At 41.3% G+C, this 18347-nt stretch overlaps 2 protein-coding genes across 3 annotated transcripts; both read left to right on the top strand.

Annotated features, from left to right (window-relative positions):
* Nucleotides 1-4901: 4901 nt before the first annotated feature.
* On the top strand, nt 4902-11199 carry MKRN3 (makorin ring finger protein 3). 2 transcript variants are annotated; one of them, XM_089309210.1, is made up of 2 exons: nt 4904-5378; nt 6135-11199. In XM_089309210.1, the coding sequence occupies exons 1-2, from the start codon at nt 5074-5076 to the stop codon at nt 6619-6621; spliced, it is 792 nt and encodes a 263-aa protein (XP_089165336.1). In that variant the 5' UTR covers nt 4904-5073; the 3' UTR covers nt 6622-11199. The 2 variants fall into 2 exon arrangements, with proteins under 2 accessions (XP_002718332.1, XP_089165336.1); XM_002718286.6 differs by having other exon boundaries at nt 4902-11199.
* LOC100342475 (mitochondrial pyruvate carrier 2) lies at nt 10717-11387 on the top strand. The gene has a single exon (XM_051822923.3). It carries the CDS (start codon nt 10843-10845, stop codon nt 11224-11226), a length of 384 nt encoding a protein of 127 aa, XP_051678883.1. The 5' UTR covers nt 10717-10842; the 3' UTR covers nt 11227-11387.
* The last annotated feature ends 6960 nt before the right edge of the window (nt 11388-18347 follow it).

Raw genomic sequence — 18347 nt, forward strand, 5'->3', positions numbered from 1 at the left:
CAGTCAGAGAGTTGATTTAAATCACAGGTGCCCATAAAGAACTTCCCTGCGTTTTAGAGTCATAAGATTCCCATACAACTTAAGCTTTTGGTATTTTGCATGTCCTTCAAGCACTTACTTCATGAATTCATCCAGTTTCTCTCATATCTGGATGCAGATATTAGCCTGGTGTAAATATTTCACCTGTTCAGGAACTGGAATTTAAGTATGATTTGTATGTGTAAAAGTTATGGTAACTACATTAAAATACAAATATAAATGAATTCTTGACATTTATAGAAAAGCATCCAGAAGATTGATCAGACTTTTCAGTGTTTGGTTACCGTATAGATAGCTGTATAACTTTTACAAACAGAAAAAAATATATAATCATAACATTGGTGACTATAAGAATATGCAAGCCTCTTTTTTATTTTCATTTTGAAATTAAAAGTCTCTTTCATAGAACTCTCCTGTTGCTCAATTGCCTCACCTAAAGGGACCAGATGTGTATTCCTCCCAGAAGTTCACACTCTCTCAGGATGAGCTAAAGGAGTCTTGATCCATCCAGAATACGATGGCTAACACAAGTGACAAGGAAACAAAAAGTACCACACAGTTACTTATGCTGAACTCCTGAACTAGAGCTGAAGAAATCAGATTTGTTAAATTTCAAAGTAAAAATCATTTTCTCCTTGCTTGTCAATTTGAAACAATAAGTATTCATTCAAGACCTCTCGTGTCAGCAAATTCCAGGGACCGACAAGCATACATGCAATCCTGCTGTGTGCAGACAGCAGAAATTGGAGGCTGACAAAGATAAAAAAATTATACTTAGGATTATTGGGTATAGTTCTAAAATAGAAAAGAGGGGCATGAACTTGGTGTAGCAGTTAAGCTCTTGCTAGGGACAAACTCATCCCATATCAGAATTCCTGGATTCAGATCCCAGTTATGCTCCAGATTCTTGCTTCCTGCTAACACATATCCTAAAGGGGAGCAGGTGACAGCTAAAATATTCAGGTCCCTGCCACCAACGCTGGAAACACTGAGTTCCCAGCTCCTGGCTTTAGCCTAGCCCAGCCCTGGTTTTTGCAGGCATTTGAACAGTTAACCAGTATAGGAGAGCACGCTCTCTCTCTCGCTCTCTCGCTCTCTCTGCTCTCTCACTCTCAATCTTGTACTTGCTCTCAGTCTCGCTGTCTCCCCCCTCGCCCTTCCTCCCTGCCTCTCCCTCTCTTGCTGCCTTTCCAATAAATAACATAAATAAAACTAATTTAAAAAAACAGGAAAGATATTCATAGATACCTCAGTGATTTGCCCTTGCAACCAGCCTGCACTGTTCCAATCATTTTATAAAATTTTTAACTTAATACAGCAAATGTATGAACTAGCCAATGTTATTAATATTTAAGTTGTTTGCCATATGATGTAAAAGAGGGTGACTAATTTGTGCGAAGGTGAACACATTATTTAGTGAGTGGTGGATTCTATGATGCCTGATTCTAGGCACTTGCATTTAAGCTCTGCACCCCTCTCTTGTCCAGTCCCTCTCCCTCCAGTAGTGCCTAATCATTAGTTCCGAACTGAGGGGCATTTCTTTGTACTTACTGTGTGTCCCTTCAATATGGACATATTAATTAAGTGGGTTGGACCCAGCAGCCCTGAGTTGTTTGGAACTGAAGGCTGAATGGCCATCCTTTTTCTGTTTGTTTTTGCTTTTTTTTTTTCCTCTCCATCCCTACAGTTCATTCAGAACTATTCTCCCGCCTCCTGTGCTTTTTTTTTCCCTCTCCATCCCTACAGTTCATTCAGAACTATTCTCCCGCCTCCTGGGCTATTGTGAGGCTGTCTGGATTGCATCGCAGCTCTGCAGTGCTATTGTCTTAAGCTACCTCCCCTCTTTTCACCCTGGATGCTCAGCCAAGCGTGGTCTGGTGCACCCCAAAGTGTGGACCAACCAGCACCCCCATGCCACCCTGCAGACTGTGGTACTCAGAAGGACCTCTCAAGCCAGGTCACAGCCCCTGGGGCTCTCAGGGTTTTTTTTTTTTTAATTTTTTTTTCTTTTGGGAAAAATAAGACTCCATTTAGCCAAATTAATAGAAAAATGATCAGGTATATATTCTCAGATTATGAAAAAATAACACCAATACCAGGGATGGAGCAGGGGGATGGGGCAGGAATATGGACAAAGGCAGTCATGAAGACAGTAATTTGGCCAGAATGGGAAATAGTTCCTTATTTCTTTCAAGAAGCACTGAACGATAGCTCCCGTTAATTCACATGCTATTAAAAATCAGGGGATGAGGTTTTAGTTTGTAACACTATATATGAAAAGTCATCATTATAAATCTATAAGATATGGCCATTATGAAATGATAGGACATGGACATGAATGGGAGCCATAGAGGTTGAGATTTTAAAGCAACAGTCACAACTTTTTAGCTGCAAAGCTTTGGTCAGGTTCAGAGACATTCTACTTCTCAGTTCCCTGGTGTGCAAAGAGACTAATGGTCTGCATAGGACTTCAACCACAGCAATCAGGTGTCACTAGTCCCAGGTGAGTAGTCAAATCTTAAATCTGTGATTGAAAACAAAATTCAGTTTTTTGGTCACTCTAGCCACATTTCAAGTGCTCAAGAGTCACGCACTGCTAGCTGCTTCTATGGATAGCATATTTAAAAGTTCTTCACAGAAAGTTTCAGTGGGAAGAGCTAGTGTATGAAAAGATGGTCAAATATCATTTAGAGAAAGTTCTGGGGACATTTCACCATTAACAAACAAACAGGTGGACCTAGACCCGGGTAGGTCTAAGTCTTTGGAATTGTTTGCCAATTTGTGAAGCGCTTGATAGATGTGCCCGAGATATGTACTCCTAGTCTTTTTCCCATAATAAATAAAGGGCTGTCAAAGGAATCCTCATTAACAAACACATTAGGAAAAGAACAATGTATTCCAGAGAGTTCAAGTGAGTCAGACTTTGGAAAATCTAGCATCAAAACAAAAACTCAGTAACTGTGTAATGGAAAAAAAAGACAAAAATTATTAAAATTTCCTAGGTTGATGATGGAAAAGCAGCAATATTCTCAGATGACCGCCAAATTTTAAAAAGTTTAATTTAAAAAAAAATTGAGCATTCCTCTGCCTATTCATTAATTATCCTCAATTATATCTTGGTCTTCCTACATAAAAATATGTTAATATTACTTTACAACCTTAATTACCTAAATTTCTATAATAGTTAACTTTTAATGTTGTTATAAATTTTTTAATATAAAATGTTTAAATATAAACTGAAGATCTATTTCTGTATATACACAAAAACATGCACACACAATAGACACTCCAGATTTTTATATATTGTATTTTTATCCAGGGTCTTTGCTAAATGTACTTATTAAATCTAAAAGCAAATCTGTAATTTAGTTTCTATTTTCTGCTGCCTTCCATCAATAATCCCTTTCCAGTTCTAACATTTTTTATTTTATGCTTGCCCAATTGCACAAGCCAGGGCTGACAATAATAAACATAAGCTCTAATGCCTTTATATTTTTGGAGGAAATATTTTAAAAGCTTTAAATTAGAGGATTATATGATTCCATGTGTAATTTATAGATTTATATGCATATTTCTTATGCTTTTCTTATTTTTATTGATATGTTCTAGACATATGCCCATATCTAATAAATTTAAAAGAATGACTTAATCTTGTTCCTGATATCCTTTCATGATTTTTTTAATGTCTTTTGTTAATTAGTGATATCACTTTAAAAATTTCTAGTCTGGGTTATTCGAACTTTGTTCGTTTTTTCTCAAGTAATTTGGTACAAATTTATATTTACTTAATTAGGATTTAATTTGATGACATGGATAAATGTGTCATAAATATTCAGACTTTTTCACTTTAGAATGGAAATTTAAGTTATAAAAATTTCCCTCTAAGAAACTTATTCTAGCAAATACAATTCGTCAGCACATCCTAACACGGAAGGATTAATTATGAGACAAAGAATAAATCAAATGTTTGAAATGCTGGAAGTGCTAATGATCACATTCAGGGCATTAAAGGGAGAGGGAGCATAACCTCCTTAGAAACGCAGAGAGCTCTCCTGTAACATTCAGCAGACAGCCGCGCGCCCCTGAGCAAAGCAGCAGCACAAAGACAGTGACTGTGAAAGGAAAGGGAAGAAAGCAGCTCTCACCGTCAGGGCAGCGGCCGAGCCTGAAAAGCTGTGCTGACCCCGCAGCCTCAGCCTCGCTCGCTGGGCGGAGGGAACAAAGGCCACCAAGAATTAAACCAGCCGGGAAGAAAAGCCGGGTCGCGCCGGGGGCAGGAGCCTTGCAAGTCCCACAAAGGACGCCCTCGGCCGGGGCTGACAGCCTCAGCCACACGTGCTCCCTGCTCGCGTTTCCTCCAGCAGCCCAGGCAGACCCTGCAGCAAACAAAGACCCCAAGAAACGATGTCTGGTGGCCGCCGCGCAGCGCACAAAGCCCCCGCAGGGGCAGCCAGGGGGCAGCGGGACACCACAGTGGAGACAATGCGCGGTGCGCAGACAAAGGCGGTGTAAAATCCACGCAGGGCATGCTTCAGAAACTGCAGGATTAGCCCATCAGCACGTGGAGAAGCAGCGAGGATCGTGAACTTTCTTTACGCAGACACGTTTGACAAATAATCAGAAGTGCATGGCAGAAACTAAAGACATGGAATTAAAACCTCATCTGCCAGAGGAGACAGTGTGGGAGGGGGGCTTGGGGTCTGCGGGAAAGCAGCAGAGCAGGGAGCGACGCCAGAGGAGGGGGCGCGGAGCCCGCCTTTGCCTGTGTGAACAAAGGAGCTGTCAGATTGGTCGGCCGTGGAGACCCGGCGCCGCGCGCTGCCGGTGCCACCACAGGAAGTGTCCGCCACGCTGCCTGCAGGGGAAAGAAGGTAGGAACACACAGTCACAGGGAACAGAGAGTGGGGGAAAGGAAAAAAAGGTGCACACTTCCCCCAAAGACACCTCCGTGACCGTCCCGAGCTCCAGGGCTCAAGCCCAAAAGGAGACAGCACCGGGGAAGTTCCCGAATCGTTTCTGGGAGAAGAAGCTGCCATGGAAGAGCCTGCAGCTCCCTCTGGTGCCCAGGAGGCATCTGGGGCCCAGGCAGGGGCTGAGGCAGCAGGGGAGGGTGCATCTGGGCCCAGCCTCCCTGAGTGTGAGACCTCTGGGGAATCTGTGGCTCCAGACACAGCCCCTGCTCGCGCGGCCTTGGGCCTAGTCCCTCTCCGTGTGGCTCCCAGCCCAGCCCATCTGCGGATGGTGGGCCTGAGGCACGTCCAGGCCGCAAGGGGAGGGGCCAGGCCCAGTCACCTGCCGAGCCGGAGCACTGGCAGCTGGACAAAGCAAGTCGTCTGCAGGTATTATCTGCATGGGCTGTGCAAGGAGGGGGAGAACTGTCGCTACTCTCACGACCTTTCTGGCAGGCAGGTGGCCCGAGAGGGCCATGGCGCACCGCCCCGGGCCTCTGCAGACAGAGGCCCCAGCATGGCTGCGCCCAGCCAGCCCCCAACTCAGGAAGTGGCGGAAGCCGCCCCTGCTGCATCCTCAAGCTCCTTGCCTCTGATTGGCTCGGCTGCTGAAAGGGGTCGCTTCGAAGCCGAGTTGGAATGCGCTGGTCAAGGGGCTGTCGGAGGATCAGGTGTAGAAGGCTGGGAAGAGGCCGTTGAGTTTGTTCCCGGGCAGCCCTACCGGGGCCGCAGGGTCGCTTCTGTCCCCGAGGCTCCTCTACAGAGCTCGGTGACTGAGAGAGAGCAGATGGCTGTGGGCATGGGGCAGCAGATGGCTGTGGGCATGGGGATGCAACTTTGCCCTCACGCTGCCAGGGGACAGTGCTTTCGTGGGGAGAGCTGTATGTACCTCCACGGAGAGATATGTGACATGTGTGGGCTACAGGCCTTGCACCCCTTGGATGCCGCTCAGAGGGCAGACCATAGAAAGGCCTGCGTCGAAGCACACGAGAAGGATATGGAGCTCTCGTTTGCCGTGCAGCGCAGTATGGATAAGGTGTGTGGCATCTGCATGGAGGTTGTCTATGACAAAGTCAACCCCAGCGACCGCCGCTTTGGCATCCTTTCCAACTGCAACCACCCCTTCTGTCTTAAGTGTATCCGTAGGTGGAGACGTGCCAGACACTTTGAGAACAGGATCGTCAAGTCCTGCCCACAGTGCAGAGTCACCTCCAACTTTGTCATTCCCAGTGAGTTCTGGGTGGAGGAGGAGGAAGAGAAGCAGAGACTTATTCAGCAGTACAAGGAGGCGTTGAGCAACAAGCCTTGCAGATATTTTGCCGAAGGCAGGGGCCACTGCCCGTTTGGAGAGCACTGCTTTTACAAGCATTCATACCCTGAGGGCCAGGGAGAGGAGCCTCAGGGGCGGGGTGGTGGACCGTCGGCCGCATACTGGCATCAACTTTCGCAGCCTGTGCAGCTGGGAGAGGGCAGCCTGCTCTTTAAAAGCAGTAAAAAGGAGCTTGTCACGCTTCGGCTGGCCAGTCTGTTGTTTAAGCGGTTTCTTTCACTGAGAAACGAGTTCCCCTTCTCTGAGGAGCAGTGGGACTTGCTTCATTATCAGCTGGAAGAGTATTTCAACTTGAATCTGTAGTATCCTGCCACACTCTGATCAAGTCTGCTGGGGCTTTGTCGTCTGCTGTTGGCTGTTTTCCCTTTATTGACATGCCTGTCACTTTCAGGGGCTGTGGTGGCGACTTTTATGCAGTGTTTCTCTGTTTTCTTGTCTATGCCCCGAATCTTTCCCCTAGGGTAATGGTGGTTTCATGTGTTAAAAAATAGTAAAGAATCCTTAAAGTTACTGTTTGGTGGAGCTAATATGACTGTTGCTTTGTGGGGTTTTTGTCATGTCTGTTTTTCAACAAAGTTCACTCAGTCCTAGTCTAGTGTTTACAGAATTTCTACACTCATTTTGAAGTCCCTCAAGAACAAATGTGACAGGGTGAAAGGGAAGTCTTAACTGGAAGCTTTTTGCTACAGTAGCCTTAAGAAGTGGACACTCGCAGGGCCTTGCTTGTTTTTGTTTGTTTACATCACTGCTCCTTCTGGCATCTCTTAAAGTGCACTTGTTAACTTGTGGTTACTTTGTGATTTCGTGTTTTACTTGAACAAAACCAGGTGCAAATGTTTACATGTTTTTATCCTGTTCAACTTGATGTGAAGTTATTTTATTTATATTTGGAAGTATGTGCTTAAAAGTGATATATTATATATGCATATTTGTGTATATTAGCTCTGTATTGGAAAATTTATATAAAATATACATCGTGATGTATATGTTTGCATAATAAAATAAATGCAGAGATGAAAGCTGAGGTCAAGGGATAGCAGGCTTGGCTGCTGTGTGAATAATCTTTCCCTTGCACAGATGTCACTTTTTAGCACCTAATGAAAACTGTTGTTCAAGTGTAATGCCAAGTGTAACAGATACAAGTCTTAAAGGATATATGAAACATGACATTGGTAATTCCTATGACCTCACTGTGCTGTTATAAATACAGAAATGTGTACTTCCATGCAGTAGAGCCAACAGCTCATTCATTATAACATAAAATCCTGAGCTCAGACATACAGTTGTTCATTTTCATTTTTTAAATATTATTTTTATACTTTGAAAACGGGCTTTTCATAAATTTATCAAAATAAAGGTAATAAGCATACAACATGTAAAATAGAATAAAATACTAAAACTAGTTAGGATATAAGATTGGAAAGATAAAAGAATAAGAGATATCAAGGACACCAAAATTAAATACAGTAGTAATATGGAAGAGTTATAATGCAAACACATCAAAATTAGATTAAATGAAAGTAGTTCAAAAAGTAAAAGTCCAAAGTTATCAGATTTGATTAAAATTAAACTATATATATATTTAAAATAAACTGTGAACATGCATAAAAATTAAAGTAATAGAATGGGAAACAAACGAAGCAGAGGTGCTATGACTCTGTCATGTACAGAATGCCTGTTAAGGGTGCACACATTGCTGGAGATAAAAGAGAAATGATACATAACCATTACATTAGAATTCACCAGGAATATAAAACTATTCAATCTTTTTTTACTTGACAGTATTTCACCAGACACATAATTGATAAAGAAATGCAAAATCCAAACAGAATGGAGCTAAAATAGTATATTTGAGAACAGTTGTACTTACCCTGCTGCCTCTACCCCCACATGCATGACCAGAAGCACTTATTGAAGATGCAGTGTGGCCTTTGCATGGCTGATTCAGCCAGGGCAGGCAGGGATGCAGGGAAATAACTGCTACAGAGTTGAGAGCTTTGGCTCCTTCATCAACAGGCTGTCAGATTCAGTGTTTCTTAGTCCATTTCTCAGAATGTGCCTCAACCTCCCATATTTTTACATTCTCTCCTTTTGTTAATAATACTGCTTCTCTCGAGAAAGTACCTCAGCCTGATTCAATTCCCCCCCCCCTTATATTTCTTCCCTCTTGATTCCTTTTAGCCAAAGAATCCCTCAAGTCAGGATACCCTGTATGTCTGCCTGTTCCCCTGTTCATGCAGGAAGAGTATATCTCAAATGACCAAAGAATAGGACAGATGGGGCATTTTCCAACTGTTGAAAGTGAGCTGTGGAATGTAAATTTTAATTATTTCATCTGTATAGGTTATACAAATGTCTTGAAATATCATACCATATCTCATAAATACATGCAGTTATTACATGTGCGTAAAAATGTGTAAGCACCTCACAGAATGTAAAAGAAAATCAGATTATAAAAACAGTTTCTCTAGTGACTAAGCCATCAAGAGAGGGGGTTTTAAAGCAGTCTGGAAAGCTCTGGAAATTTTATCATAGTATATGCTGCCCAACATTATAAAATACATTTTTACTGAAATAGTATCTTGCACCAGTCGTAATAAATTTCAGGAGATACAATCTGGTAAGGATTAGTAAATCATAAAAGTGGTTCAGGAGACAAAGGATAATTAGAATCTTGATTCTACTTCTTAATGACCATTCAGTGTAAGCAAGTTAATTAAATTTTCTATACCTCAGTTTCATCATATAAGAAATGGGACAATGCCACTTATTTTTGCAGGATTTTTGTGAGATTAAAAGAAGTTGGATCAAAGAGCTTGAAATACAGATATGTTTAAGATGGTGTGCATGAAAGTGACAGGTTTGTGTACTGTGGTCCAAAGAAGTGATTGTGCAGGATTAATACTCCCAGGTTTTTTCTTTGGGTGAATCATTGGAACATGTGTAAAGGAAACATCACTTTGTGTTATTTGCATATGCACGAGACATAGTAACCTCATATTCATAATAGCAAGAAGACTGAGTGTTTTCTTCAGCAAAAATCGTTCAGTTAAAATTTAAAATATGCTATCCAGTTAATTAAAATATAGCAAACCAATAAAGAAATGTGTTATTAGTGGCAGATGCCTGTATGAGGAAAACAAAGAAAAAATCAGGAAACTTTTTGTTCTCTCATTAGCTCACTTAGAAAGAGGTCAGATAAAAAAAAAAAAGTTAATGCCATCCAGACTGCAGTGTTCCCTCGCACTTTCCCATGAAAGCAGCTGGGCGACTGCCGCTGCAATCAGGAACAAAGGCAGCCGCGCCACACAAAGGTTTGCTCTGGGAGTGATTCAGAGCGCAAGCCAGCCCCTGCCCCTACAAGGACTCTGGGCCCCGAGGTCCATACATCAGCACTATTCCAACTGAAGCAGACAAAGCCTGATAAAGCCCATCTGATTTGTTTATGCTTTATGAGCCTAAATGCAGAGATGCGTTAAAGGAAATTTACCTGGTAATCCCTCCTCTCAAACAACTTGTCTTACAGCTCAGATGTCATTAAATGCAGTTGCTGATTTTCATTGATTTAAAGCAAAACATTTCCAGCCCACAGTCAGTTCCGTAGCTCTTTCATTTTACATTTCTGTAACCGTCCTGGGGGTGCAGTTTCTGTTACCTCAGTGGATGCTAAACTACTGCTTGAATGTGGATTGGAGTTGGAATGTGGCTGGGGTAAAGATTATTTGGGAAATAATACAGCACCATACAAAAAGGTAAATTGATATGTGTCAGAAACTACACCATGGAAATATACATTGTATGTCACATTTTCCAGTATTGATGGAACATTAACAAAACAGATAATTATGTAATAATCACAGTGATGTCATCAATTAAATTGAGAAATCAGAAGCAGTAAAGGCACCATTCTCTGGTGTTAATATAAAAAAATAAGTCACCACAACCTGAATTTTTAAAAAGTTATCTCTTACAACTAATATGATGAAAGAGGAAATACTAAATCATTTAAAAAGATAAAACGTGATATTGAAAATTGTAATCTAGAGGGTAATTTTTTTCTGTACTCAGGATAACATGTTTAAGTTTAAATACCATTATACTAATACATTGTCTAGAAAGACAGCATACTTAAATAGATATCCAAGTGTACATATTTAAAGAGATCACAACATGAGTGCACACAATACACACACATACATGTAAACAAAGTAAATGGGAGAAATTAAAAGTGGGTCAGAAAACATCAGAAAATAGAAATATAAATCCTGATTCTTTAGGAAGAATATAAACAGATCACTAACAGTCAAAAACAAGGAAGACAATTCAATTAAAGGAGAAAATCACAAGTCTTCGGAGATAAAAAATAATTAAAGGATTCTGGGCTGTCATTTGGCTTAATGATTAAGATGCTGCTTGGGGAGGCGCTGTGGCAAGGGAGAGGGACGAGCTGCCCTTCGTTGTCAGCCAGGAGCGAGGACACGGCAACGCTCCCATCCGGCTGCCCGCGATCACTCGGCGGCCGACATGTCAGCCGCCGGCGCCCGAGGCCTGCGGGCCACCTACCACCGGCTCCTGGATAAAGTGGAGCTGATGCTGCCCGAGAAACTGAGACCGTTGTACAACCACCCGGCAGGTCCCCGCACAGTTTTCTTCTGGGCTCCAATTATGAAATGGGGATTGGTGTGTGCTGGATTGGCTGACATGGCAAGACCTGCAGAAAAACTCAGCACAGCTCAGTCTGCTGTTTTGATGGCTACAGGGTTTATTTGGTCAAGATACTCCCTCGTAATTATTCCAAAAAATTGGAGTCTATTTGCTGTTAATTTCTTTGTGGGGGCAGCAGGAGCCTCTCAACTCTTTCGCATTTGGAGATATAACCAAGAACTAAAAGCTAAAGCAAACCAATAAAAGAGTTCCTGACCACCTGAACAATCTAAATATGGACATAACCACTGGGACCTATTTGATTATTGATAAGGCAATGCTAACTGTGCTAAATTTTAGAGGGCACACAAAAAAATTTAACTAACTGGTAGCTAGTGCTTGATTCAACAGAAAAATAAAGGAAACTTTTAATAACAAAAAAAAAAAAAAAAAAAAAAAAAAGATGCTGCTTGGGATGCCTGGATCCCATATTGGAGTGTCTGGTGCAAGTCCTAGCTCTGATCCGAATTCTAGCTTTCTGCCAGTGTGTGTCCTAGGAAGCAGCAGGTGATGAGTCAAATAAGTGTTTCCTTGCCATCTGTTTAGGGAGTGAACTAGCAGATGGAAGATCTCTCTCTTTCTCTAAAACACACACACACATTCACACACACATACACAGAAGGAATAGGGAAATCCTTATTTATGTCTTATACCTGAGAGAAATAAACTTGAAAATGTGAAAGTGACTTAAAATCTTTTGAAACCCAGATGGAGGGTTTGTATCCGTGATAATTTTGTTAGCAAAGGATTACTTGGTTCTTACTTTGCATAGCCTAGTTTGCTTTCCTAAATAGGCTTTCTCATTCTTCATGTGACCAGGCTGCATATTTTCAAAATATTAATTTCTGCTTACCTTTTAATTTAACTTTGGTATTTAAATCATTTCTCTCCTCTTATTTTATTACGAGAGCGAAGAAAAAGGGCATGAGACTTGTGGCATCTTGAATACAGATCTTGGGTCTGGACTAAGTAATAATCATAGACTTGGATAACACACGCATGCACACAAAAATACATTATTCAAGACTAAGTTTCTAGTGCACACATTTACAAAAACATAAATACTGAAAGCAAAAAAAATAGATTAAGCATAAATTACAGAGAAGAATTAAAATATTGAATATAAAACCTGAGTCTGAGCAATGTTTATAAAATAGACAGCTATATAGTTCAATCAATAAAAATGAATGACATGAAAACACACACATACACATATCCAATGCAATGAATAAGCACAAATCCTCTTAATATATATATATATACAAATCCTCTTATATATACACACACACACACACACACACACACACACACATATATCCCTTGACCCAAGTCGTTATGTTTAGATAAATGTGTGATACAGGTAGATTTTACATGTATAAAATCATTCAAGTACAAGCATTGTAATTGCAGCTTTCATTACAACAATAAAATATTCTAAATGATCAAAACAATCCAAAAATAGCTGGTTAAAAACTAACACAGCCATACAGGAAAAATAATATTGTGGAGGTAGATTTAGAAAGTAAACCAAAGAAATGGGGAATTGTTTTTTTTTTTTAATTTATTCAGAATTACAGAGAGAGGGAAAGAGAAAACACTTCCATCTCTTGGTTCACTACCCAAGATGGCTGTAACAACCAGGGTTGGGTCAGGCCAAAGCCAGGAGCCAGGACTTCATCTTGATCTCCCATGTGGATGGCAAGGGCCAAGTACTCGGACCATCTTCCACTGTTTTTCCCTGGCCATGAGCAGGGATCTGGATCATTAGTACAGCAACCAGGACTCAAAATGGCACTCATATGGGATGCTTGTGTCTCAGGCCGTGGTTTTACCTGCTAAGCCACAATAGCTGGCCCCCAAAATGAGGAATTTTATATGAGCTGACCTTAAAACACATTATGGTAAGTGGCAAGTGAATGTTTTGAGGGTTGTAGAATGATATCGCTTGTGGCCAGCGCTGTGGCTCACTAGGCAAATCCTCCGCCTTGCGGCGCCGGCACACCGGGTTCTAATCCCCGTCGGGGCCCCGGGTTCTGTCCCGGTTGCCCCTCTTCCAGGCCAGCTCTCTGCTGTGGCCAGGGAGTGCAGTGGAGGATGGCCCAAGTGCTTGGGCCCTGCACCCGCATGGGAGACCAGGAGAAGCACCTGGCTCCTGGCTTTGGATCAGTGTGGTGCGCCGGCCGCAGCGCGCCGGCTGTGGCAGCCATTGGAGGGTGAACCAATGGCAAAGGAAGACCTTTCTCTCTGTCTCTCTCATTGTCCACTCTGCCTGTCAAAAAAAAAAAAAAAGGAATGATATCACTTGTATATAAAGGCAGTGATAGTATGGCGTCTATGCTTATATGTGCCTCTTGACAGATCACTTATATGTGAAAGTATAAATACACATACACACATGAGAGTATTACAAAAGTGATGGAAAAATGGAACTAAAAGGTAAGTTTATTTTGATTGGTACTGCCTTAATATAAAATCTGGGGACAGCACTGTGGTATTGAAGGTTATACCTCTGTCTGCAATGCCAGCCTCCCATAAGAGAGCCAGTTTGAATCCTGGCTGCTCCATTTCAGATCCAGCTCCCTGATGAAGCACATGAGAAAAGCAGCTGAAGATGGACAATGTATTTGGGCCCCTGCACCCACATTGGAAATTCAGAAGTAGTTCCTGACTCCTAGCTTCAGCCTGGCCCACAACAGTGGTCACAACAGTGACCATTTGGGGAGCAAATGAGCAGATGAAAGATATTTCTCTTTCTCTCTCTCTCTCTCACACTCTCTCCTTCTCTCAGTATGTGTTGATCAAATAAAATAAATATTTTGAAAAATATAATAAAACCTGTTACTCATATGAACAGATCATTATAGTCAATAGTATATATTCTCCTGGGCATCTCTAAGTAAACTGTTTTTAGTATTCAAATAATAACCAAGAGCTTGCTAAAGGAGTATAAAATAAGAAATCTGTAAGGAGATTAAATGGACATAGAACAAGCATGACAAATATTGAGTAAAACATAATAAACACAAATTATCCAAGGGAGATAGTCTAGGTTTACTTATGTTGGACAAACTTGATTTTAAGGCAGAGGTGTCAGAGATCATCTCAACTATCTCAAGAAGTTAAAAGTATTTTAAATTTATATTCACATATTTACACAGCTTCAGAAGATATGAAGAAGAAATAATAGAATCAACAGGGGAATCCATAGTAATACAAACTGAACAGATTTTTTACTACACCTTACACAGTTGCTTATTTTTAAAAAGTAAGTATAGAGTAATTTAACACAGCGAACCCTATGAACTTAATTGTCATGCTTAGAATTTTACACTCATTGCTTCTCATTGGTTTAGATAACAGGAAATAAAGCAGGAAGAAGGCGACCTAGCTCAAATTTCTGAGTACTGGATGAACTTTCCCTCTGATAAAAACAGACACAATCAAATAAGTTTAGCATACACTAGGCAATTGCAGCAGGATCTATCAAGAGAATCTGATTTCATTCTTGGAATTCTCAGAGCAATGTGCAGTACATTATTACTCTAACTATCCAGATCAGAGAATGAAACAGAGAGATGTGACCAAGGCCACATCCACATCCAGGAAGTTGTGAATCCGGGGTTTGAACCTGGGTTGTCTAGTTTCAGAACACTTCAATTGACTACCTCCTTCTATCCTGCTCCCACTTCAATCTGGAGTGTATTGCGTCTCCTACAAAGAGCTGCTTGGAGAAGAGTGCACATCCTTTCATTGTCACTGGGCCAACAGTAGAGTAAGGGCTGAGAATCGTTGAGGTGCTTGGGGAAAACAAGCAAAACCTTCTGGGTGTTATGTATCTATCTTATCTATTTCTACACATGGACAACTTCTGCCTGAACTATGCTTAGTCCTTCAGACTTGTACAGTAGTACCCTTCTTACTGTGCTATGCCTCCTTGTTACCTGAGCCAGTGGATCAGAATCCTTAATTACTATTTTGCTTATTTCCTTCCACATCATCTGTTAACCTAATATCACCCAAAAGATCAACAGGGTTAGTAGTTTGGGCCCTCTGAGAAGATATGAAAATATGATGAAATGTGCAGGGAATTTGTTCAGGAGTATTGACATGAGAGGTAGTGGGGAGAGGGCCAGAGAAGCTTGGGGCTACTTAAGACCACAATGCAAGTCGGACTGCAAGTGAAGGAGAGAGGAAACAGGCAAGATAGAAGCATTGCAGCCTTCTGTGCAATCTGTTGTAGGTTCAACAAAGCCATTGTTTTTCTAGGCCGCAGAGTGTCATCACTGGAGTTATCTCTGTCTTTAATAGACTCATGTTTCAATACAACAGAATAGGAACCCAGAAATTGACTCATGTAGAGATGGTCAAATCATTTTCAACAGAATTATCAAGGGAAAAAGTATATATCTAAAAGCTATGAAATCATTATGTCAAAAAGATATCAGCACTCCCAAGTTTATCATAGCACCATTCATAATAGTTAAGATGTGGAATCAACCTAAGAGACCACCAGTAGATTAGTAAGATGTCACACACACATACAAATTATTTATTTATGTATATTAATGGAGTACTATTCAGCCACAAAAAAAGAATGAGGTCCTGTCATTTGAAGCAACATGGATGTACTTGGAGATGATAATAATATTCAGTGAAACAAGCCTTGTGCAGAAAGACAAATACCATGATTTCATTCATATGTGGAAACTGAACAATTTATAGAAGTAGAGAGATGAATTGTGGTTACTAGAGTCAGGGTAGTTAAGCAAATAGAAATGAGGAGAAATTGATTTAACAGGTATTAAGTTAAAGCCAAATAGGAGTAATCAGTTTCTGATATTGTTATCCTAAATGGTGATTAGAGTCAACACTATTGTACCATATAACTCAAAATAGAAGAAAATAGTATTTTGAATGTTGTCATCTGAGAGAAGTTGTAAATTTTTGTGATACTGTATAACTTTAATATCCTGATTGATCACATTCCAAAATACCACACTGAACTCCATAAAGATGTGCAATTACTACTGTCATTTCATTAAAAATATTAGACAAGGGACCTGAATAGGTATTTCTCAAAAGACAACGTGAAAGTGCCCAAGATATATTTAATAATGCCCACCTTTGCCAATCATAAGAGAAATTAAAATTAAAACCAAAATGAGATTTCACATCACAGCTTTCAGAATGGCTATTATCAAAAAGACAAAAGATAAAAAATGGTATCAAAGGCAGTACAGCAAAGATAACATTTACACAATGTTGGTAAGCATGCAAATTAGTACACCCAGTGTAGAAAACTTTATGGAGATTCCTTAAAAAGATTAAAAGTAGAATTACCATATGTTCTAGAAACCCCACTATAGAAGTTGTCTTTAGATGGTTGTGATAATGTCTAAGATGCTGCTTGGGATGCCCATATCCTATATTGGAGTTCCTGCGTTTGAGTCTCAGATCTACTGTTTTTTCCATCTTCCTGTGAATTTGGACCTTGGAAGGCAGCAGGTGATGGCCCAAGTAGTTGGTTCCCTGCCACCCACATGGGAGGCCCGGAGAGACTACCCAGCTCCTGTATTTGCCCTGGCCCAGGCAAAGCAGTTGTAGGCATTTGAGGAGTTACCCAGCAGGTGTGACCTCTCCCTAACTCTCTCTCTGTCTCTTCCTCCCCTTCTCCCCCTCCCTCCCTCTTTCTCCATCTGACTTTCAAATAAAATAAATTTAAAAATAACTAAGAAAAGCCACTTACAAAGGCAGAAGTTTTATTTCAACTTACAACTTTATAGGTTCACAGCTTAAGTGACCCCCTTGTTCTGGCATCTAATGAGGGCATTGGATGTGGAATGCATGTGGAAAGAGGATGTCATGGGGAGCCACCATGCAGAGAGAGGAAGCCTGCTCTGCTTATATATTTAAGTCTCTAATGACAACTACCTTCTGAGAGTAAGCCTGAATTACATTAAGAACTCCCTCTAGGCTCATCTCCATGCCACCAAAATTAGATCAAGCCACAACCCTTAGCCCACTGATCATTAACATTAATCTTTTAACAATTAATGTAAGATATTGGGACCAAGTCTTTAATACGTGGGCCTTCAGGTGCCATCCAAACTATAATCCAACCATAATGCCTACTTTTATTTTTGGATAGGCAGAGTAGACAGTGGGGGAGAGAGAGACAGAAAGGTCTTGCTTTTCCATTGGTTCACTCACCAATGGCCACTGTGGCCGGCGCGCTGAGGCTGGCACACCGCGCTGATCCAAAGCCAGGAGCCAGGTGCTTCTCCTGGTCTCCCGTGGGGTGCAGGGCCCAAGCACTTAGGCCATCCTCCACTGCACTCCCGGGCCACAGCAGAGAGCTGGACTGGAAGAGGAGCAACCAGAACAGAATTTGGCGCCCCAACTGGGACTAGAACCCGGTGTGCCAGCGCTGCAGGTGGAGGATTAGCCTATTGAGCCATGGTGCCAGCCTACTTTTTCATATTTACCCCAAAGATGTGAAATCAGTATGTTCACAAAATATCTGCACTCCCATGTTCATTGCAAAGCTATTCACAATAATCAAGATGTGGATTTAATCTAAGTTTCTGTAAATCAATGAATGGGTAATGAAACTTTGGCATATACACAATGGAATACTATTCAGCCTTTACAAATAAGGAGATTCTGTCACTTGAAAAAACATAGATGTAACTTGAGAACATTATGCAAATTGAAATAAGATAGGCACAGAACAAATACCACACATTCTCCCTTTTATATAGAATCTGAAACAATTGAACCCAAAGAAGTAAAGAGTAAAATGGTGGGACTGGTGGTGTGGCATAGAGGGTTAAGCCACCACCTGTGTCAACACACACCCTACATTGGAGTGCTGGTTTGAGTCTTAGTTGCACCCTTTCAATCCAGCCCCATGAAAATTTCATAAGGCAACCTAAGACATCCCAAGTATTTTTCCCTTGCCACCCTTGTGAAAGACCAGGATGGAGTTCCAGACCCCAACTTTGGCTTGGCTCAGCCCCAGCTTTTGCAATTATGTAGAGAGTGAACCATAAGATGGAAGATTTCTATCTCTCTCTCTTTCAAATCAATCAATCTTTTTAAAAAATATTTATTTATTTATTTATTTGAAAGTCAGAGTTACACAAAGAGAAAAGGGTAGGCAGAGAAAAAGAGAGGTCTTCCATCCACTGATTCATTCCCCAATTGGCCGCAATGGCCGGAGCTGTGCTGATACAAAGCCAGGAGCCAGAAGATTCCTCTGGGTCTTCCCATGCATGTGCAGGGGCCCAAGGACTTGGGCCATCTTCCACTGCTTTCCCAGGCCA

The sequence above is a fragment of the Oryctolagus cuniculus genome, chromosome 12, assembly GCF_051225735.1.
Source record: "Oryctolagus cuniculus isolate XC-2025 breed Fujian yellow rabbit chromosome 12, ASM5122573v1, whole genome shotgun sequence".
Classification (NCBI taxonomy): Eukaryota; Metazoa; Chordata; class Mammalia; order Lagomorpha; family Leporidae; genus Oryctolagus; species Oryctolagus cuniculus.